The 23,032-nt window shown below is 40.5% G+C and overlaps 1 protein-coding gene across 1 annotated transcript in view; it reads left to right on the forward strand.

Annotated features, from left to right (window-relative positions):
• Positions 1-23,032, forward strand: part of LOC148135999 (regulator of microtubule dynamics protein 3-like) — an 82,640-nt gene that overhangs the window by 49,939 nt on the left and 9,669 nt on the right. The window contains exons 7-11 of the mRNA XM_087984115.1: positions 1,711-1,754; positions 3,190-3,262; positions 10,267-10,316; positions 12,166-12,244; positions 13,401-13,450. Coding sequence (XP_087840241.1) covers positions 1,711-1,754; positions 3,190-3,262; positions 10,267-10,316; positions 12,166-12,244; positions 13,401-13,450 — 296 coding nt within the window. The remainder of the gene's footprint in view (positions 1-1,710; positions 1,755-3,189; positions 3,263-10,266; positions 10,317-12,165; positions 12,245-13,400; positions 13,451-23,032) is intronic.

The raw sequence follows: 23,032 nt of genomic DNA on the forward strand, positions 1-23,032 counted from the left end.
ATAAAAGATGAGGATATTTGGAAAATCAGTGACCTTAGACTCATTAGACTCTGAGCCGAGAAGCCCATGTCAATACACTGGTGACATAGAGTCATAGAGATGTACAGCATGTAAGCAGACCCTTTGGTCCAACCCATCCATGCCGACCAGATATCCCAACCCAATCTAGTCCCACCTGCCAGCACCTGGCCCATATCCCTCCAAACCCTTCCTATTCATATACCCATCCAAATGCCTCTTAAATGTTGAAATTGTACCAGCCTCCACCACTTCCTCTGGCAGCTTATTCCGTATATGCACCATTCTGTGCATGAAAATGTTGCCCCTTAGGTCCCTTTCATATCTTTCCCCTCTCACCCTAAATTTATGCTCTCTAGTTCTGGACTCCCCCACCCCAGGGAAAAGACTTTGCCTATTTATTCTATCCATGCCCCTCATGATTTTATAAACCTCTATAAGGTGACCCCTCAGCCTCCGATGCTCCAGGGAAAACAGCCCCAGCCTATTCAGCCTCTCCCAACAGCCCAAATCCTCCAATCCTGGCAACATCTTTGTAAATCTTTTCTGAACCGATTCAAATTGCACAACATCCTTCCCATAGGAAGGAGACCAGAATTGCACGCAACATTCCAAAAGTGGCCTAACCAATGTCCTGTACAGCCGCAACATGACCTCCCAACTCCTGTACTCAATACTCTGACGAATAAAGGAAAGCCATACCAAATGCCGCCTTCACTATCCTATCGACCTGCGACTCTACTTTCAAGGACCCTGCACTCCAAGGTCTCTTTGTTCAGCAACACTCCCTAGGACCTTACCATTAAGTGTATAAGTCCTGCTAAGATTTGTTTTCCCAAAATGCAGCACCTTGCATTTATCTGAATTAAACTCTATCTGCCACGCCTTAGCCCATTGGCCCATCTGATCAAAATCCCATACTAATCTGAGATAGTAACCTTCTTCGTTGTCCACCACACATCCAATTTTGGTGTCATCTGCAAACTTACTATATACCTAATATATTTCCTATGTTCACATCCAAATCATTTATATAAATGGCACACCACTGGTCACAGGCCTCCAGTCTGAAAAACAATCCTCCACCGCCACCGCTGTCTTCTACCTTTGAGCCAGTTCTGTATCCAAATGGCTAGTTCTCCCTGTATTCCATTAGATCTAACCTTGCTAACCATATCCCGTGGGGAACCTTGTTGAATGCCTTACTGATGTCCATATAGATCACATCCACCCCTCCGCCCTCGTCAGTCTCCTTTGTTACTTCTTCAAAAACCTCAATCAAGTTCGTGAGACATGATTTCCCACGCACGAAGCCATGTTGACCATCCCTAATCAGTCCTTGCCTTTCCAAATACATTTAAATCCTGTCCCTCAGGATTCCCTCCAAAAACTTACCCATCACCGACATCAGGCTCACTGGTCTATAGTTCCCTGGCTTGTCCTGACCACCTTTCTTAAATAGCGGTACCATGTTAGCCAACCTCCAGTTCAAGGGATGAGCAAGAGTTATTCTGATACCATGAATTTTCTTTTAAATCATGTGCAAAAACTGCAATCTGTGGTACCGGCTGAAATCCTCAGATCATAGCTCAAGTAATGATACTCATGTGCAGTTCAAAATCAGATCAGAAGATCAAACAAACAATGCTTTGTCAGATATTAACTATTGAATATGAATTCCATCCTTTCCAGGAAACACCAGTTGAGACCGATTTGCTGCCTGAAGATTTTAACAGGCAAGTTTATCACAAAAAGGTTCGCTGATGACTTGCTCCAATAACCGAGATAGCAGCACCAAAATCAGAATCAATCTTAATCTGTTCCAAGTTGAACTTAGAGGTTGAGTTACACTGACTGTCCAGACTCCTGAACTGGGGAGACTTAACTCTGATGCAGACATTAAATGGGTGTGATTGACTCTAATTCCTTTCCGCTATCAATTCTTGCCCACACTCGATGTATAGGCTCATTGTTCTTCTGGGTGCACAACTGTTAAAAGTTCAAATAAATTTTGTTGTGGAGCCACTTGCATTTAACTTTGGTTCACAATTAAAAAGGCACATTATGATATTATTTGTTACATCACTGATCAAAAAGTTTTCTGCATACTGACTTATGTTTTTTATGAAATAATATCAAATAAATATAATCAATACATTGAATAATAAATGTGTGCATATGTATTATCCATAATTTAATGTAACATAAGATGTATAAACCATAACAATGAAATCAGAACAGGTATTTCCAGTGGGGGAGTTAGCAACATGACAAAAACAATGACAATTTCTGTACCAAAAAATTCATAATTTATGTGATGGGAAATCGTACCCAGTTTATTTATTTACATCAAAAATCAACATCTGCTTTGAAATTAGTTATTTTGTGCTCCAACCTAATGGGACCTTCAGCAGCAGGTGGTGATGAAGAGAACTGAGCAGTTATCCAGGTCTTCCACCAGCTTGTAGTGACAGTCGGGGAAGGCAGTTGAACGGACTCTCACTGGAAAGAAAGGATGCTTTGTGGAGAGAGGCAAGTTGGGAAATGGAAGCAGGTAGACAAAGGAATTGCTCATTCCAATGTAATCTACATGGTCATTCCATATATATAGTGTCAATAATTTCTTGTTTATCCTTAATTTCCCTTTGTGTTTCATAATGGCTTGATGCCAGTGGAATAAAGAATCCTGACTTCATGATCTTTGGGCTGCCTGTGTGTTCAAATTTCATGTTATATTTCCAAAAAACAGAAATTCCAGATTTTTGTAATTGTAGAATATTGGCAGCTGATTTATGAAGTGCTTAATTAAGGGTTAAGCATTCCAGTTTTGAAGTCAGTTTTTACTGAGTCATTGATCTCACTTGGGATGATAGTTAGGGTGCTACAAATGACCTCAACACCTCCGAACTGCAGAAGGATGAAAAGGGTTTCAGTTTAGGTAGCCAGCCCCGATGCTTTCTGTTAATTTCTGTTTGAAAGACACCCGTGTAAACCTCTGGAGAGGACAGGATTTTAATAGGTGATTTGACAGTTGATTAGACTGATGATATGCCTAGACTCGTGCATTGAGAATGAGCACTTAAAGGAATTATTGGAGCTTCAAAGACCAGTGCATTAGCAACTGGCAGCAAAATGTCACCTATGTAAACTCAGTTTTTCCTATTTCTACAGTTACGACAGCATAGTCTCAGATCCTGCCAACATCTCTGAAATAACTGAAGTCACTGACAATATTGAAGAACAGGTAATATTAAATATTTTGTAAATTTGGAATTGCTCCACAATATATAATTGTGAGTTTCGAGATATAAAATAAGAAAAGTGGCCTTTGAGTACAGTGAGCTGATTGAAATTCAATTCTCGTTGCATTGCTAAAACATCAGCAGGCAACAGGTAAATGGGAAAACCATCACTAACTACCAGGTTTGCATTCAAGTTGCCCATCATCTAAACTTCAGCGCATATCACTGTTCCCTTCTTCATCAATAGCCAAAAACTTGGGAAGTACTACCTAACATCACATTGGGAGCACCTTCATCACACAGGACTGCAGCTACTCAAGAGGTAGCTCGTGACCACATTATCAAGGACAACAAATTCTGGTCTTGCTAATGATGACTACATTCCATACTATAAAGCCAGTCTAATGAAAATGCTTTTGCAGCCAGATGGATATGTGACAATTGTAAGGAGCTGCCCAATCTACATGTGGATACCAAAGGAACACCAGGAGGAATGAGGGGGTACATGCTTCCATAGCCAATGATAATGGCTAAAATAGCCTACCCTTCCATCAGTCTCTCAGTCACAGAGATGTACAGCATGGAAACAGACCCTTCGGTGCAATTTGTCCATGCTGACCAGATATCCTAAATTAATCTAGTCCCATTTGCTCGCACTTGGCCCATACCCCTCTCAACCCTTCCTATTCATGCATCCATCCAGATGCATTATAGATGTTGTAATTATACCCACCTCCACCACTTCCTCTGGCAGCTCATCCTATACAAGCGTCACCCTTTGCGTGAAAAAGTTGCCCCTTCGGTCCCTTTTAAATCTTTCCCCTCTCACTCTAAATCTATGCCCTCTGGTTTTGGATTCCCCCAACCCAGGGAAAAGACTTTGTCTATTTACCCTGTTCATGCCCTCATGATTTTATAAACCTTAATAAGGTTACCCCTCAGCCTCCTATGCTCCAGGGAAAACAGTCCCAGCTTATTCAGCCTCTCCCTCTTGCTCAAACCCTCCAACCCTGGCAACATCCTTGTAAATCTTTTCTGAACCCTTTCAAGTTTCACAACATCATTCCTATCGGAGGGAGAGCAGAGTTGAACACAATTTTCCAAAAGTGGCCTAACCAATGTGCTGTACAGCTGCAACATGACCTCCCAGCTCCTATACTCAGTGCTCTGACCAATAAAAGGCAAACATACTAAACGCCTTCTTCACTATCCTATCTACCTGCGACTCCACTTTCAAGGGACTATGAACCTGCACTCCAAGGTCTCTTTGTTCAGCAATATTCCCCCTTACCATTAAGTCCTGTGACCTTTTCTGACCATTTTAAAATCAAGGAGGTTTTGGCAGATAGACTTAATTTATATGGTGGCTTTCTCAATTAAAAAATGTCCTGAAACATTTAACATTCAATGAAGTATTTATGAAGTGCAGTGAAGATCTCTGCAGCAACTTCTTTACAGACCCCAGGATGCTGGCTATTGGGTCCATGGATATATCAGCTTCTAGTCTTTTTCTTTCCTTCTGTCTGTTAATTACTTTAAGTTCCTCACTTTTGGTCCACCATTATTTCTGATATGTTGTTTCTAATTCTTGCTATAAAGGCAGATACAAAATATATTTGCCTACTAACTCTGACATTTCCTTATTCCTCAATATAATGTCTCCTGTCTCTGCTGCTAACAGACCAATTACTTTTGCTACTCTCTTTTTGCATTACAATCTCTATTTGTGCAGTGGACATGACCTATATGGACTTCAGTAAAGCATTTGACAAGTTCCCCATGGGAGACTGGTTAGCAAGGTTAGATATCATGGAATACAGGGAGAACTAGCCATTTGGATACAGAACTGGCTTGAAGGTAGAAGACAGAGGGTGATGTGGAGGGTTGTTTTTCAGACTGGGGTGGGGGGACATAGGTTTAGGGTGAGAGGGAAAAGATATAAAAGGGACCTAAGGGGCAAATTTTTCACACAGCAGGTGGTACGTGTATGGAATGAGCTGCCAAAGGAAGTGGTGGAGGCTGGTACAATTGTAACATTGAAAAGGCATCTGGATGGGTATATGAATAGGAAGGGTTTGTCGGGATATGGGCCAAGTGCTGGCAAGTGGGACTAGATTGGGTTGGGATATCTGGTTGGCATGGACGAGTTAGACCGAAGAATCTGTTTCTGTGCTGTACATCTCTCTGACTCTAGTTTTTCCTCTCATTGTGTTTTTTTAAAGGAACTTTTCATTGTCCTTTTCTGTTTTATAAAATTCTCCCTATCTTCAGGCTAACTACTATTCGTAAGGATATTTTAAGAATTTGATACTACAAATGGTTTACGTTTGCTATCGAAATGCTTGTCTTTAGTGAAATTTTGGCTCACAGTTTGAAGTCTGAGCTTCAGATGCTCTGATACATCAGCAACATGGAAATTTTCTGGACATTTTATTCCAGGAGCCAATCATATCCCTTTACCTGTGATAAAGAACAAGAATGTGTGACTGCAAATGAAGTAACAAGGGGATCCAGAAGCTTATAGAAGTTCTTGTAGGGAGAATAAGCAGGTTGACCATGGCACCATGGTGCAGAATGCAAGTGGGCGAATTTAAAGGAATGTAATTGTAGTAGGTGACTATTGTTATAGGGACCGATGTGGTTCTTTGTAACAGAGTCTCGAGGACTGTAGTGACTGCACTTCTTTGGGTTGAAGAACTTGGGCTGGCAAAGGGAACAATCTACGTGATCACCAACAACATTGGTAGGACTAAGAAAGAGATTCATCTAAGGGAGTATGGGCAGCTTGAGGCTAAATCAGAAAACAAAACAAGGTAATAATCTCTGAAAATTTAGATTAGCGTGGTGCTGGAAAAGCACAGCAGGTCAGGGAACATCCGAGGAGCAGGAAAATTGATATTTCGGGCAAAAGCCCTGCATCAGGAATGCTGGTTTCCAGTATCTGCAGTCCTCACTTCTGCCTAATAATCTCTGAAATACTACTTGAGCCATAAGCAAATTTCTATAATGTAACCAAGGTTAGAGTATGAAATGTCTCAAAGACAGGAATGGGAGATAAAAGTTTCAGTTCATGAGGTATTAGGACCGGTCCTGGGGAAAGAAAGGATCTGATAACCTGATCCATATTGGTACCAGGATCTTGAGAAATCAGGTAACTAGGAATGAAAAGAGGACTTTAAACCGAATAGTTAGGAGGAGGGTTATGAGAGAGAGAGAAGCTTTTATTTGTCGTTTCTACAATATACAACTGATACAGTAAAACGAGACAGCGTTCCTCCAGTACCGAGGATGCTACATGGACAGCACAAACTACACAGTCGTACACAGCATATAGTGCATTAGAAGAGCAAAATACACAAGTTAGAGTGTAACAGAAGAATGATGAATTATAGCCATTTTTCTAACAGTCTGATTATATTGTGTTAAGTAGCCTGTTGGCTTGGGGGAAGAAACTGTTGCAGTCTAGTCGTGAGAGACCAAATGCTCCGGTATCTACTGCCAGATGGCAGGAGGGAGAGAAGGGGTGTGTGGGGTCTTCCACAATGCTCTTAGCCTTTCAGATGCAGCGTGTGGAGCAAATGTCTGTAATGGAAGGAAGAGAGACCTTCTCGGTGATCTTCTCGGCTGTCCTCACTATCCCTTGTAGGGTCTTATGATCCGAGACGGTGCAATTCCCAAACCAGGCAGTGATGCAGCAGCACAGGGTACTCTCAATGAACCCCAAATAAAGTTAGATTAAGTAAACATGATAAAAAGACCTAAGCAAAAGCTATTTATCTGATTGCTTGCACCTTTTGTTACAAGAGGGAAGAATTGAGGATGTAACTCTGAAGATGGACGAGGGAGATCCAGTAGATGTAGTGTACCTGGACTTTCAGAAAGCTTTTGATAAAGTCCCACATAGGAGGTTAGTGAGCAAAATTAGGGCGCATGGTATTGGGGACAAAGTACTAACTTGGATTGAAAGTTGGTTGGCTGACAGGAAACAAAGAGTAGTGAAAAATGGCTCCATTTCGGAATGGCAGGCAGTGACCAGTGGGGTACTGTAGGGATCAGTGGTGGGACACAGCTTTTTACAATATATATTAATGATATAGAAGATGGTATTAGTAATAATATTAGCAAATTTGCTGATGATACTAAGCTGGGTGGCAGGGTGAAATGTGAGGAGGATGTTAGAAGATTACAGGGTGACCTGGACAGGTTAGGTGAGTTGTCAGATGCATGGCAGATACAGTTTAATGTGGATAAATGTATGGTTATCCACTTTGGTGGCAAGAACAGGAAGGCAGATTACTACCTAAATGGAATCAATTTAGGTAAAGGGGTAGTACAATGAGATCTGGGTGTTCTTATACACCACTCAATGAAGGTAAGCATGCAGGTATAGCGGGTAGTGAAGGAGGCTAATAGACTGCTGGCCTTCATAACAAAAGTGATTGAGTATAGAAGCAAAAAGGTTCTTCTGCAGCTGTACAGGGCCCTGGTGAGACCACACCTGGAGTATTGTGTGCAGTTCTGGTCTCTAAATTTGAGGAAAGACATTCTGGCTATTGAGGGAGTGCAGCGCAGGTTCATGAGGTCAATTCCTGGAATGGCGGGACTACCTTACGCTGAAAGACTGGAGCGACTATGCTTGTATACCCTTGAGCTTAGAAGGCTGAGAGGGGATCTGATTGAGACATATAAGATTTTTAAAGGATTGGACACTCTGGAGGCAGGAAACATGTTTCCGCTGATGAGTGTGTGTCGAACCAGAGGACACAGCTTAAAACTACGGGGTAGACCATTTAGGTCAGAGATGAGCAGAAACTTTTTCACCCAGAGAGTGGTGGCTGTGTGGAATGCTCTTCCCCAGAGGGCAGTGGAGGCCCAGTCTCTGGATTCATTTAAGAAAGAGTTGGATAGAGCTCTCAAAGATAGTGGAATCAAGGGTTATGGAGATAAGGCAGGAACAGGATACTGATTAAGGATGATCAGCCATGATCATATTGAATGGTGGTGCAGGCTCGAAGGGCAGAATGGCCTACTCCTGCACCTATTGTCTATTGTCTACAAATAGTAATACATTATAATATAATAGTCATTACAGAGACATGATTGTCATGAGCTCAGGCTAGGATCTGAATATTCAATGGTATTTGACACTTTGGAAATAAATAGGTGGGGTAATCCTGTTAATAAATTATGGCATTGGTATGGCAGTTAGAAATAATGTGAGGATGTAGAGTCAATTTTGATTGAAATAAATATCAAAGGGGAATCTAGAATCGTGGCACACTTTAAAAATAATCCACCCGTTTAAGACAGATAAGAGGAACCCTTTCTCTCAGTCATTAGTCTGTGGGGTTCTGTCCCCCAGCGAGCAATGGAGGTTGGTTATTGAATATATTTAAGGCTGAGTTAGTTAGATTTTCTCGTTCATTGATGGGATGTGGGCTTTGTTGGCTGGGCCAACATTTATTGCCCATCTTTAGTTGCCTTTAAGAAGGTGGTGGTGAGCTGCTTTATTAAATTGCTGCAGTAAATTTGATTTAGGAGATCCACAGTACTGACAGGGAGGAAATTCCAACGTTTTGACCCAGACTAAAAGAAGGGTGATACATTTGCAAGTCAGGATGGTGAATAGCTCAGAGGGGAAGTTGCAGATGGTGGTGTTACCATGTGTCTGTTGCCTTTGTTCTTCGAGATGGCAGTGGTTGTGGATTTGGAAGGTGCTGAATTTCTGCAATGTACCTTGCACATGATACACTGCTACTACTGTGCATTGGAGGTGAAAAGCATGAATGTTGTGTCAACGTGGCACCAATTAGATGGGCTGCTTTATCCTGTATCTTGTAAAGCTCTTTAAGTGTTTTTGGAGCTGCACTCAGCTAGGAAAGCAGGGAGTCACACTCCTGAATTATGCCTAATACATGGTGGACAGGAGGTGAGTTTCTTACTGTGAAGTTCCTAGCTTCTGGCATTTGATTTCCAAGTAAGTCAAGGATTATGGGGGCAGGTAGAAAAGTGGAGTTAATGCCATATGATTCATTAACTGGTGGAATAAGTTTGATGTGCCAAATTGCCTAATTCTCCGATTTCTTATTTCTTATGGTCAGGCATAGTTGCAAGTTGACAAAGGTAGGGAACCAAAGCTTAATCCTGGTTATAAATGATGACTTAGTTAGGTCTACATGCGATTCCTTGCAGACCAACAGGAATTTGGGAGCCTCTAAATTGCTCTCAGAAAAGTCCTAACAAGCCACTTATTCCAAGGACAATTAGGGTTAAACAACAAAAATTGGCTTTACCATAGACACCTACATTCTGTGAAAGAGTCTTTTTACACTTTAGGTTTAAGCTGAGAAGAGAAAAATTTAAAAGGTACCTAAGAGACAATGTTTTCATGCAGAGGGTGCTGCATGTATGGAATGAGCTGCCAGAGGAAGTGGTGGAAGTTGGAATAGGAAAGATTTACAGAGATATGGGCCAAATGCTGACAAATGGGACTAAATTAGTTTAGGATATCTGGTCAGCATGGATGAGTTGGACTGAAGGATCTCTTTCCGTGCTGTACAACTATATCATAATTAAGAGGTTGTGAAGATTCAACTGTGATGCAGTGAAAGCTAAGAACGCAGGCACCAAGCACATCATCATGTGTTAATCCACCAGCACTGTGTTGGAGTTGGCCACCACTTCCACTGCAGAGAGCAAGAGTTTCAAGCTTTGCATGATGGCCTCTGCTGTGCTGTGTTCTGAGTCTTCCACATGCTTGGACAGGAGCATGTAGCTGTTTGGAAGGCCTGCCGATGCCCCAAGCACCTTGGTGACTGTATTCCTTAGAGTTCTCTTGTAGGTCATCCTATCTGAGTTTCCTGCAACAGAATTCATCAATGCAGAAATTCTGCATTATCACTCCAATGCAGACCAAAAATAGAATTTTTTAAAAAGGTTTGACAAACCAGAGTTGCATCAAATACTAACAAAATGTAATATTAATCATTAATTATTTCTCTTGTAGGGCATGCAGACACAACATGAAAGTAACATATTAGTTGATGTCATTAACAGGTGAGTGTACCACAACTTCAAATCACAATTGAATTAATAAAACTGCTGCCACAATGAGTTGTGAATGATATCATCAGGGAGCAAGTACAAAACTCCAAGTTTGGTTTCTACTTTCATCCAATTCATTCTCCTCAGTTTGGATAACAGTTGTGCAGTACAAATAATTTTTTAGTGCACCTGTGATTCCTTGCCCGTACACATCATTGTACACATCAGAATGACAACTTTACATATCTTTCAGTGCTCTGTGCCCTGTTTATAATATCAAGAAAGGAGCATTGTACAAGTGCAGCCTGATCAGTCAGAGAGTCCTACAGGCCCTTTGGCCCAAACTGGTCCATGTTGACCAAAATATCCATCTATTCTAACTTCACTTCTTTGCACTTGGCCCATATCCTTCTACTCCTTTCCTATCCATGCATTTGTCCAAATGCCTTTTAAATGTTATTAATGTACCTGCCTCAACCACTTCCGCTGGCAGCTCCTTCCATATGCATACCATCCTCTGTGTAAAAAACTGCCCCTCAGGTTTCCTTTTATTCTTTCCCTTCTACCCTTAAACTGATACCTTTGAGTCCTCGATTCCCCAACCCTGGGGAAAAGGCTGAGTGCATTCACCCTATCTATGCCTCGCATGATCTTATAGACCACTATAAAGTCTCCAACACTCTAAAGAAAAAAATCCTAGCTTGTCCTACCTCTCCCTATTACTCAGACTCTTGAGTCCAGGCAACATCCTTGTAAATTTCTTCTGCACTCTTTCCAGTCTAATAACAAAACATGGGCTTTAGATTGGTTCCACAGGTCGGTGCAACATCGAGGGCTGAAGGGCCTGTACTGCACTTTAATGTCCTAAACATCCTGTACAAGTTTAAGATAACTTTACTTTTGAATTATGTAGCCCTTGAAATAAATCCCAAGTCTTACAAATATTTCCTATTGTATTGTTGTGATGCTGCTTTTAATGATTTGTTCATCTGTGGTCCTTGGATCCCTTTTCATTTAACTGGGTTGAGTTCTTGTTTTCTAAACTAGAGGTTGCTTTTCTGCTTTTTCTCTCAAAGTGCATCATTTTGCACTATCTCTGTCAAAGTTCATAATGCCATATCACTGTCCAATCTGCAAATTTAGGGCTGATGAGAAGTTTAATTTATTTATCTAATTATTGAGTATGTTATTTGTACATTTCTTTAAGTAATCACAGAATCTTTGAAGCTTCTTCAGGAAATACATTGTGCAAAATGTTTAAAAAGACAGTTGAACAAAGTAATTTGAAATGGCCTTGTGTCCACCTTCTGATTTGTACTGAGAGACCTGGCCGTCTTTGGCCTCCAGCTGGGAAAAATCCCACTTTGCTTATTATCCAGCAATGAAAAGTAAAAGGAAGGATGGCAGGTGCTGATAAGGCTAGACTGTTAAATCCCCTAACCTTTGGATCAATTAACATGTTTACATTCATCACCTTGGCACAAAGTTAACAATCACACAACACCAGGTTATAGTCCAACAAGTTTAATTGGAAGCACTAGCTTTCGAAGCACCGCTCTTTCACCACCTGATGAAGGAGCGGTGCTCCGAAAGCTAGTGCTTCCAATTAAACCTGTTGGACTATAACCTGATGTTGTGTGATTTTTAACTTTGTACACCCCAGTCCAACACTGGCATCTCCAAATCATGACCACCTTGGCACACATCTTTGAATGATCAGTGAACAGGAGGTGCTGGAGGCCTGATGGAATCAATGGAATTCTGTCCTGGCCACTGTCAGTGCCTTGAAACAAGAATGGCAAGGAGAAAAGTATGCATATTTGAACTAGAGGAACTACTAAATCTTTCCATATTTCTACAGTTATGACAATGTGTACACTCAGCACTACACCATGCCTATCAGTGACTCATCCGATGTGGAGGACAGAAACAAAGAAGAGGTAAAAATACATATAATTTATATGACATGTTTGTGAAAGGGACTTTGCACAGAACATTTTTGTATGTGGGCTGTCAAAGCTCAGTATCTAGCACTTAATCCATTGATTTAAGACAATCAAGATACTAGCATCCATGTCACTGAAGAGTTCACATAAATGTGGCACTTCCCATTTGGCAAACCTTATATTTCCTCACCACTAATAATAATGAATGGAATCAGTTAGTATTCCTGTTCTGTAATACTGTAGTGATGCAACAAATCCCAGAACTTCCCCAATGTCCACTATAGACATTTGAGATGTAATTGGAAGTAATTTTGATTTCAGGTGATATCAGATTCGCTATCATGAACCTTTCCCTACAGATTTTCTTAAAATACATATAATGGGAGGCTACTCCAATTTTGATCATTTAATACTATTGCCAAAATCATATTGTCTCTGCTGTGTACTTATATTCTGAACTGTCCTTAAAAGGGACATCAGGCAATAAAAAATTGAGAGGACGTTACTTCAATTTTTTTCTTAACTTGCAATCTGTTACTGCAAACCAGTTGCAACTTGACGAACAACCATAACTGGAAAACAATTCTTTCTGAAAACTTGTTTTTTGGTAGGTTCCATCCATCTGCATTTGTTGAAGAGAATCTTGGCATTATTATCAGCATTATTATGGTGAACTAACATAGCTCAGAGAAGAATATCAGTTGCTGTAGATTAAAAATTTTGAAAATATATATTCCATTGGAGGATTGTTACAATCATGATGCAGGTCTGTCTTAGTGCCCATTAATTGGAAAACTGTAACCACTTAATAAAATGCTTGACATTACCTGATCAAAGCCATCCAGGAAAATCTAACACCAATATTATCAGTCAGTTGGAATCCTAATAGTTAAATTAAAGAGAGTCGAGTCTGGACATAAGGTAACAACAAAAGATAAATGGTAAAAGGAAAACTAATATCGATGATAAGTGATGGAAGGCTGAGTATAACATTGATAGATTTCTCTCAGCACCAGCTGAAGTGATTGATGATAACTGGATTATAATATTCTGATCAGAAACACAGTTTCCAAGAAAGCTAGCCAAACCAGTATCTGTCAATGCTGTCCAGTATTACTTACAGAATAATTGCAAGTTCCATCTGTTACAGGACATGCAGGCAATAGAAGAAGCTAATCTGATGGTTCAGTTCATTGATGGGTAAGTTTACCATACATTCAAATTATAATAAAATGAAGAACAATATTCAGCCATATGGACCTCATGGTCCCAGGGTCAATTAGCTGATGGTAGCTTTTTATTTTGTTTATTCCCCATGTATGTTGCTGGTTAGGACAGCATTTATTATCTATCCCTAATTGCCCTGGAGAAGGTGGTGTTGCACTGCTTTCTTGAATGGCTGCAGTCCTTTGGGCTAGTTCTCTTAGGAAGGGAATTCCAAGATTTGGATTCAGCAATAGTAAATGAACAGCGATTTTCATTGACTGTAATTTTTCTAGGGCTACTTAAGGCCACACCCAGACAAATGCAGCCTTTGTGGAACGCCAAACTGACTGTCAGTGTGCAGGTTTTTCTTTGCAGATACTTTTGGTATAACTGTTGACAACACCTTCCATCACTTTGCTAGATAATCAGGGATAAATCGATATGGTAGTAATTGGCTGATTTGGGACATACTTGGGCAATTTTCAACATGTCACATGCCAGTGTGGTAGCTGTACTAGAACAACTTGGCGAGAGGTAAGCTAATTCTGGAGCACAAGTCTTCAGTAGTATTGCCAAAATGTTGTCAGGGCCTTTGAGGTATCCAGTGCCTTCGGGGTTTTTTTGATATAATGTGGATTGAATCAAATTGGTTGAAGACTTTCATCTGTGATGCTAGAGGCCAAGATGGACCAGCAACTCAACACTTTTGATGCAAATAATTTGGTGTCATCTTTTGCAGTGTTGTGCTGAGCACCCCCATCATTAAAGTTCTGGATATATGTCAGGTGTTTAATTGTCCACCACCATTCATAATTGGATATGGCAGAACTGCAGAGCCTAGATCTGATCTTCTGGTTGTCAAATTATTTAACTTTGTCTCTTGCTTGTTACTTCTCCTGTTTAGCATGCAACTAGTCCAGTTTTGCTGCTTTACCAGGTTGACACCTCACTTTTAGGGGATGCCTGGTATTGCTTCTGGCATGCCTTCCTGCACTCTTCATTAAACCAGGTTGATCTCCTGGCTTGATAGCAATGGTGGAGTTGGGTATATGCTGGATCATGTGACTATAACCTGTTGCTTTTGATTGCCCACAGTGCATCATGGATGGATAATTTTGAGTTACTCAATGTGATATTTAGCATGATGGTAGTGTCACCCCAAAACAATGGAAAACATCTTCATGTGTAGGTGGGACTTTGTCTCTACGATGACAATGTAGTCCTACAGATATCATCATGGATGGACACACCTGTGAGAAGCAGATTGGTGAGGATGACAAACTCAGCAGATCTGGCAGCATATTTAGAGAGAAACAGTGCTAATGTTTTGAGTGCAACATCATTATCTTCAGAACTGAAGATAAGCTTAGGCTTAAGTTTTTCCCTCACTACAGGCCACAGACCCATTCTAGCAGCCACATTGTTTAGTACATGGCCAGCTCAGTCATCAATGGTGCCACCAAATCACTCTTGGTGATGGACATGGAAGTCCCCCACTCAGAGTAAATTGTCTGCTCTTGTCACCCTCTGTGTTTCCTCTAAATGGTGTTCATCAACATGGAGGAATAGTGATGTATGGTAGATGGTAATCACGTGGAGGTTTCCTCGCCTATGTTTATAACATACCATGAAACTTCATGGGGTATGGAGTCAATGTTAATGATTTCCATTGCAACTCCTACTGACTGTTTACCATTGTGCAGCCACATCTATCGGCTAGACAGGACATACAGCAGGATGGTAATGGTCCTGTCAGAAACATTGTCTATGAAGTGTGATTCCAGATCAGTCAACGATGACAGATTTCTTTCCCTTTCTGGTTCGTGAATAAGTTGAGATTTTACAACAATCAATAATGGTTACATACGTTGGAGTAACCTTTGATTTCAAAGAGTCTTAGAGTCATTCACCACAGAAATAAGCCCAACTTATTCATGCCAACCAGGCATCCCAATCTGACCTAGTCCCGTTTGCCACCAGTTGGCCCATAGCTCTCTAAACCCTTCCTATTCATATACCCATCCAGCCTTTTAATTTTACCCACATCCACCATTTCCTCTGACAGCTCTTTCCATCCATACATCAACCACTGCATGATAAAGTTACCCCTCGGGTCCTTTTTAAATTTTTCTCCTCTGAACTTGAACCTATGCCTAGTGGACTCCCCTACTCTGGAAAAAAGACCTCAGTTATTCACTCTATCTATGCCTCTCATAATTCTTTAAACTTCAATAAGGCTACCCCCAGCCTGTAATGCTCAGGGAAAATACCCCAGCCTATTAAGCCTTTATCTGTGACTTAAACCATCCAGTTCCAACAACATCCTTGCAAATCTTTTCTGCACTCTTTCAAGTTTAACAAATTCATCATCTGCCATGGTATGATTCAAAGCCATCTACCCAAAACCTGAAGCTCTTGATTACTAGTCCAGTTATATTTGTGCTATGCTACAGCCTCCCCTTTTGGTACGAGCAGTGGGAAAAGGTGCTGAGTGCTTATATTTATTCTTATAATGCAAACTCACATCTATAAACAAACATATAATAAGTTGGACTCAAATTTGATGAGTTCCCTTGGAGGTAAGACCACCCATAAATGTGTCTGCAATTTATAATTTGATCAAGTCATTGTCAGAAAGGCTCCAAAGCTCTGAGTTCACACTACTGTTTTCAAAGAACTGACAGGATTGATCTGCCAGATTAGCAGCACACATAGTGCTCACATTCCCAAATTCAAAACATTTGAGAGACAGTGAAATATGAGGAAGAAAACTCCAATTGTTGAGGTGTTGCTGGACAGGGAGCAAAGTGGATCATCTAGCTGATAAAATTGGGTGAATGTTAGTTGCTGAAAGTTAGAATACATGCAGCTAAATTTAGATGAGGTAAAGGTGGCTCAGTGGTTAACACTGTTGCCTCGCTGTGCCAGGTTTTGATTCCAGCCTCGGGGACTGCCTGCGTAGAATTTGCACATTTTCCCTGTATCTGTGTCAGTTTCCTCAGGTGCTCTTGTACAATGAAAGGGGAGTGGCAAGTTCTCCCAGCTCGGCTTTTGGCAGTGTGGCTATTCACTGAAACCGTTCAGGCAGTTTGAGACTTCTGAGCCAAGAAACAGCTACATGTAAGAGGGTGTTCCATGCTGTCATCTGTCTCCCTCTTTTTCTCTCTCTCTCTCTCCTGTAAGACCCTGTGTTTGATTTTACCTTTTGTGCCAAAGGGTGTTTATAGGGATTGTTGCAAATGTTGGGAAATGTATCATTAAGTTGATATAATCTATTGGATAGACTAAGTTATTCTGTATTTTGTTCTCTTTTGTTTGTGTTTCATTCGATAATCTTGTAAATAAATTCTGTTATATTTAAAGCTAAATGGTTTAACCAGGTGCACCTCTCCCAGAATATCTGTTATACCTGCTTAAAATAACTAGCAAAGTTAGGGTCTGGGCTACTTTCTTGAAATGTTTTCATGGGGTCTGGCCTGGTCCATAACGGATTGGGACTCTTTGCAGGATTTGTACTATAAATTCCAAATTGGGATTAGGGTTGCTGGACTCGAAAGCAGTGAGTGATAGGTGTTAGTGTCTTTTGTTCCGGGTGTTGAATCCGGTTGGTTTAAACTGTGCTCAGGATAGCACTTTTAGTCACCAAGTGTATTCTCGGGGTGGAATAAGCGACTTTGGGGGTTATGCGAAAGGTGCTTAAGGCCAAGCTGCTGGAATTAGCAGATAAGCTGGAGTTGGAGCTGCCTCCTTCCATGAGGAAAGGAGAGACAATTTCAGCAATAGCTCAGCATTTAAATCTGCTGGAAACACCATCAGAGGCAAAAGACAAGGAAAGGGCGACAGAAATGAAACAGTTTGAAGTACAATTAAAAGCAGAGGAAAGAGAAAAAGAATGAATCACTTTAGAAAACAAGAGAAAAAGAGAGAGGAGAGGAGCAAAGAGAGGGAATTTGAACTTCAGAAATTGGCATTTATACAGGGATTCAAAAATTCACAATGTACAAGCTGGTTAGAGATTGGTTAAGTAGGAAGTGCCAGATCTTCTTTAACCATATATCTGCGAAGATAAGGTTTACTGAAATTGGCCAGGAGCAACAGGTAAAGAGGTTGCAATATTAAGAAATACGGGATCCTCTCATTCTGTGATATTGAAAGATGAGGAGATATGTATCTCTGAAGGACTACTGCCAGAAAATTTACTTGTTACGGGAATTCATGGTGAGACAAGAAGCACTGAATTATGTAAAGTGAGGTTAGAGTATCCAGTGAAGAATGGAGGAGTCATGAACAAACTCTGTTCCAGGAATACAATTTGTCCTTGCTAATGATCTAGCTGGTACACAGGTAGGAGTGCTGCATACTGTGGTTAAAAGGCCAGTGGAAACTCAGGCAACTAAACTTTTGCAGGACATATATCCTGGAATTTTTCCTGACTATGTAGTAATGAGATCACATGGTCACCAATTGAAACAGGAGAGATCAAAGGGTACAGATAAGAAAGTTGAAGTGGAACTAGTAGAGACTCTGTTTGATTAGATGGTCAACTCAAAACAGATGACACAGCAGATATCTTTAGCTCAGATAAATTAACTGAGTTACAGCAGAAAGATGAAAATTTAAAGCAAGCGTATCAAAAACCATACACAGAAAAAGAATGCGAATGATTCCCTGAATGTTATTATCTTAAAAATTATGACTTATTGAGGAAATGGAGACCATCACATATTCAGGCAGATGAGAAATGGGCAGAAGTACATCAAGTTGTATTGCTAGTGGGTTATAAAGTCATAGAGATGTACAGCACGGAAACAGACCCTTCCGTCCAACTCGGCCATGCCGATCAGTTATCCCAACCTAATCTAGTCCCACTAGGTAGCACCTGGCCCATATCCCTCCAAACCCTTCCTATTCATAACCAATCCAAATGTGTTTTAAATGTTGAAATTGTACTTGCCTCCACCACTACCTCTGGCAGTTCATTCCATACACGTACCACCCTCTGCGTGAAAAAGTTGCCCCTTAGGTTTCTTTTATATCTTTCCCCTCTCACCCTAAACCTATGCCCTCTAGTTCTGGACTCCCCCACCCCAGGGAAAGGACCTTGTCTATTTATCCTATCCGTACCCCTCATGATTTTATAAACTTCTTTCAGGTCACCCCTCAGCCTCAGACGCTTCAGGGAAAATAGCCGCAGCCTATTCAAACTTTCCCTATAGCTCAAATCTTCCAATCCTGGCAAGAATGGAGATGTTGCGAGTGCTGCATGAGCTACCACTAGGGAGTCATTTAGGAGTAAGAGAAACTCAAGCTAAAATAGAAAAACATTTTTACTGGGCTTGGCTGCACAAGGATGTAGGTGACTTTTGCCACACATATCACACATGTCAGATAATTGTTGAAAAGTGTGGCGCTGGAAAAGCATAATGGGTCAGGCAGCATCATGTTAAAGGGCTTATGCCCAAACATCAATTCTCTTGCTGCTCAGATGCTGCCTGACGTGGTGAGCTTTTCCAGCACCACACTTTTCAACTCTGATCTCTAGCATCTGCAGTCCTCACTTTCTCCATGTCAGGTAATTGGAAAACCACAGACAGTAATAGTATCTACTCTATCTATGCCTTTTATCATCTCTCAAGTCACCTCTCATCCTTCTTCGCTCTAATGTGAAAAACCTGAGCTTCCTCAACCTTTCTTTATAAGACACACCCTCAAATCCAGGCAGCATTCTGGTAAAGCCCATCTGCACCGTCTCTAAAACTTCCACTTCCTTCCTATAATGAGATGACTGGAACTGAACACAACATTTCAAGAGTGGTCTAGAGCTGCAGCATAACTTTGCGGCTCTTAAACTCAATCCCCCTGCTAATGGAAGCCAACGCATCATACACCTTCCTAACAACCTTACCAACTGAGAAGGAATGTAGGGAATATCTCTGTATAATGCCTCTGTAATGTTGGCATCTCTGTAATTTCCTTGCTGATTTGTTCTCTACATATTTCTAATCCAAAAGCACTTCACCCTTCCTACCGAAGTCATTGTTTCTAACATGGACCATGATCTCTGACTGTTCCCCGCCCCGAGATGAATATTCAAATAAAACCTGCACCTTTAATAACTATTCCTGCTTTTGAGGAACCTTTTACAAGAGTCTTAATTGATTGCACAGGACCCCTACCTCAAACAAAAAGTGGAAATCAGTATTTGTTAATAATAATGGATGTGTCCACTAGATTCCAGTGGCTCTTCTATTACACACTATCACAGCTAAAAGGATTGTAAAGGAGTTACTCAAATTTTTCACGAGATACGGACTACCCACAGAGATACAATCAGATCAAGGGTCAACTTATTCAAGTAAATTATGGACAGATTAGGAATAAAACAATTCAAATCTACTGCATACCATCCAGAATCACAGGGAGTGCTAGAAAGATGGCATCAGACATTAAAGATCATGTTAAAGGCTTATAGCCAAGATGATTGGGATAAAGGAATTCCGTTTGTGCCATTTGCAATCAGAGATGCACCAAATGAATCAACCAAATTCTGTCCATTTTATTTCGTTTTTGGGCATGAAGTGAGACGACTGCTAAAATCAATTAAGGAGAAGTTGGTAATTCAGAGACCACATATTTGAACTGTGTCAAATTTCTGGGAACAATTAAATAGAGTGGGGAGTTAGCATTTATAAGTATCACAGCATGTAATGAAATAGGAAACAGATAAATCAAAAACTCAAAATTTTGCTATTGGGATAAGGTGTTAGTGCTACTTCCAGTGACAGGTGAATCTTTAAAAGCAAGGTTTAGTGGACCTTATTGATTCGAAAGGAAATTGAGTGTGGTGAGCTATTTGATGAAGACTCCAATCAGAAAAAAAACTCACATTCAAGGTGATGTGAATGTGCTCAAAAGGTATGTTGACAGGGAAGGAAAGCCAAAGGAGAATGTGTTATTGGTTACAATACAGGGGGAAGAACCAAGTTCAGTAGATTCTGAATTGGACATTCCTCAAACTAAATTGGACAATGAGAAAGTTCTGAAATATTGCTATAAATTATTGAGTTATCTTCCAGAGGAAAATCAAAATGACCTGAAAGAGTTATTACTATGACATAAGTTGACTTATTTCTAACCTAATTATGCATGATGTAGATATAGGAGGTACTGTTATGATTAAGCAACATCCATATAGACATAACATTCTAAAGTTGGCACAGGTTCGAAAGGAGATTGAACGCATGCTCCAATATGACATAATCAAAGTGAGTTACAGTGACTGGAGCTCACCCATTGTAATGGTGTCAAAGCTAGATGGTACCCAATGGTTATGTGTGGACTAGCATAAAGTCAATGCAGTTAACAAAGACTGATACATATCCACTTCCGCTTTTGGAAGACTGTATGGAAAAGGTGGGACAAGCAACTTATATTTCTAAGTTGGACTTGCTCAAAGGATACTGGCAAGTACCTTTGTCAGAAAGAGTGAAGGCAATTTCAGCTTTCGTAATGCTGGATGGACTGTATAAGTTTAAAGTCAAGCCATTTGGTATGAAGAATATGCCAGCCACACTTCAGAGACTAACTAATAAGGTCATTGCGAGATTACCCAATTGTGTTGTATATATTGATGACCTGGTGATTTTTAGTCACACATGAAAAGAACATTTGCAACATTTATCTGAATTGTTCAATTGACTTCGGAAGGCACGCTTGGTGATAAACATGGACAAAAGTGAATTTGCCAAAGCCAAAGTCACCTTCCTGGGCCATGTTATTAGACATGGACAAATGGCCCCACGGAATGTAAGGACAAAGGTATTCGGGGAGTTTTCCATATAGCTTTTACTGAAAATTCATACCAAATTTTCGCAGTGCGGCTGCTCCACACACTGAATTGCAAAAGAAAGGCAAGAAGTTTCAGTGATCAGAGACAAAAAACTGCAGATGCTGAAATCCAAAATGGACAGGTAGGAGGCTGGAAGAACACAGCAAGCCAGGCAGCATCAGGTCGTGGAGAAGTTGATGTTTAGGGTGTAACCAATCCTGAAGAAGTTTCAGTGGACAGTGAACTGTCAGAAGACAGTTGACAGCCTGAAAGCTGTGTTAACCACTGCCCCAGTATTAGCCATGCCTAATTATGCAAAGCCATTCAAGGTGGCAATTGATGCAAGTGACATTGGTCTTGGTGTTGTGCTCTTGCAGGAAGATGACGAGAAGATAGAAAGACTTCTCAGATATTTCTCCAGGAAATTGACATTCTTCAGCATAAATATTTGACAATTGATAAGAAGACTTTGAGCTTGGTGTTGGCATTACAACATTTCAATGTTTATGTTACCAGTAATGTATCTGAGGCAATCATGTACACTTATCATAACTCATGGAGGTTTGTGGAGAAAGTTAAGGACAAAAATGCCAGACTGTTTCGATGGAGCTTCTTGTTACAGCCATTCAGTTTTGTAAGTTGAGCATGTGGCAGGATGAGAAAATGCGATTGCTGATGCATTGTTGAGACTTGCATAAAAACAGAGGCTTTCGGTGGCAGGAGTGAAACGGATTGAATTGAAATGTAGTAGTGCATGTTAGCATGATGATTGTCAATGTAATGTATCTGTGTGTTATAGAGTACTAACAGTTTAAGATCAAGGAGTTTTAAAATGAAGCCATCTTTGGATATGGATGGGATTTTTAAAGAGGGGAGGTGTGATAATGCTGCTGCTCCTTTAACAAGGTTATATTGTCCTTGTTTTTTCTCGGGAGGTCATAAAATTACAGGTTCCGAAAAGTCTGGGCTTCGATGGGTTTTAGGGCCAATTTGATTATAGCTAACAGATACTGCCCTATGAAAAAAAAGTTTAAAAAGAACACATGTATAATGAAAGGGGAGTGGCCAGTTCTCTGAGCTCAGCTTTTCTCTGGTTTGACTTGGTTTTGGCAATCTGGCTATTCACTGAAAGCAGTCAGGCAGTTGAGCTCAGAAACAGCTCCATGGAAGAGGGTGCTGCCATCTATCTCTCCCTTGTAAGATCCTGTGTTTGATTTTATCTTTTGTGCCAAGGTTTTTGGAGTTTGTTGCAAGTATTGGGACAGCATCATTAAGATGGGTTTTTGGAAAGGTTACATTATTCTGTATTTTGTTCTTTGTTGTTTGTGTTTCATTTGGTAATCTTGTAAATTCTGTTATGTTGCATCTCTCCTGGAATATCCATGTTACACCTGCTTAAAACATCGAGCAAAGTTAGGGTCTGGGCTACTTTCTTGAAATGTTTTGATGGGGTCTGATATGGTCCATAACAAGTCTCCCCAAATAACTGAAGTCTTTCATCTTTGATGCTGTTCTAGTAGATTTTCTCAATTTTCGTTAAGGCTTTGACATCCTTCATAAAGTGTGTTGGCAGAACTGACTCTAGTTGAAGCCTAACTGGTGTCTATAAAGGTTAGTAGGTCTATACTAAAACCAAGAATCCTATAAGACTTTTAACAGCTATCTCTACTTGTCTAAACAAGTCATGTCCACAGACCTTTGTTTTACAACTACAGGTATTTCTGTTCATGTACTGTCCTTTTAAAATT

This window comes from Chiloscyllium plagiosum, unplaced genomic scaffold (genome assembly GCF_037043375.1).
Source record: "Chiloscyllium plagiosum isolate Xiang-an unplaced genomic scaffold, Cpla_swu_hap1 HiC_scaffold_47, whole genome shotgun sequence".
Classification (NCBI taxonomy): Eukaryota; Metazoa; Chordata; class Chondrichthyes; order Orectolobiformes; family Hemiscylliidae; genus Chiloscyllium; species Chiloscyllium plagiosum.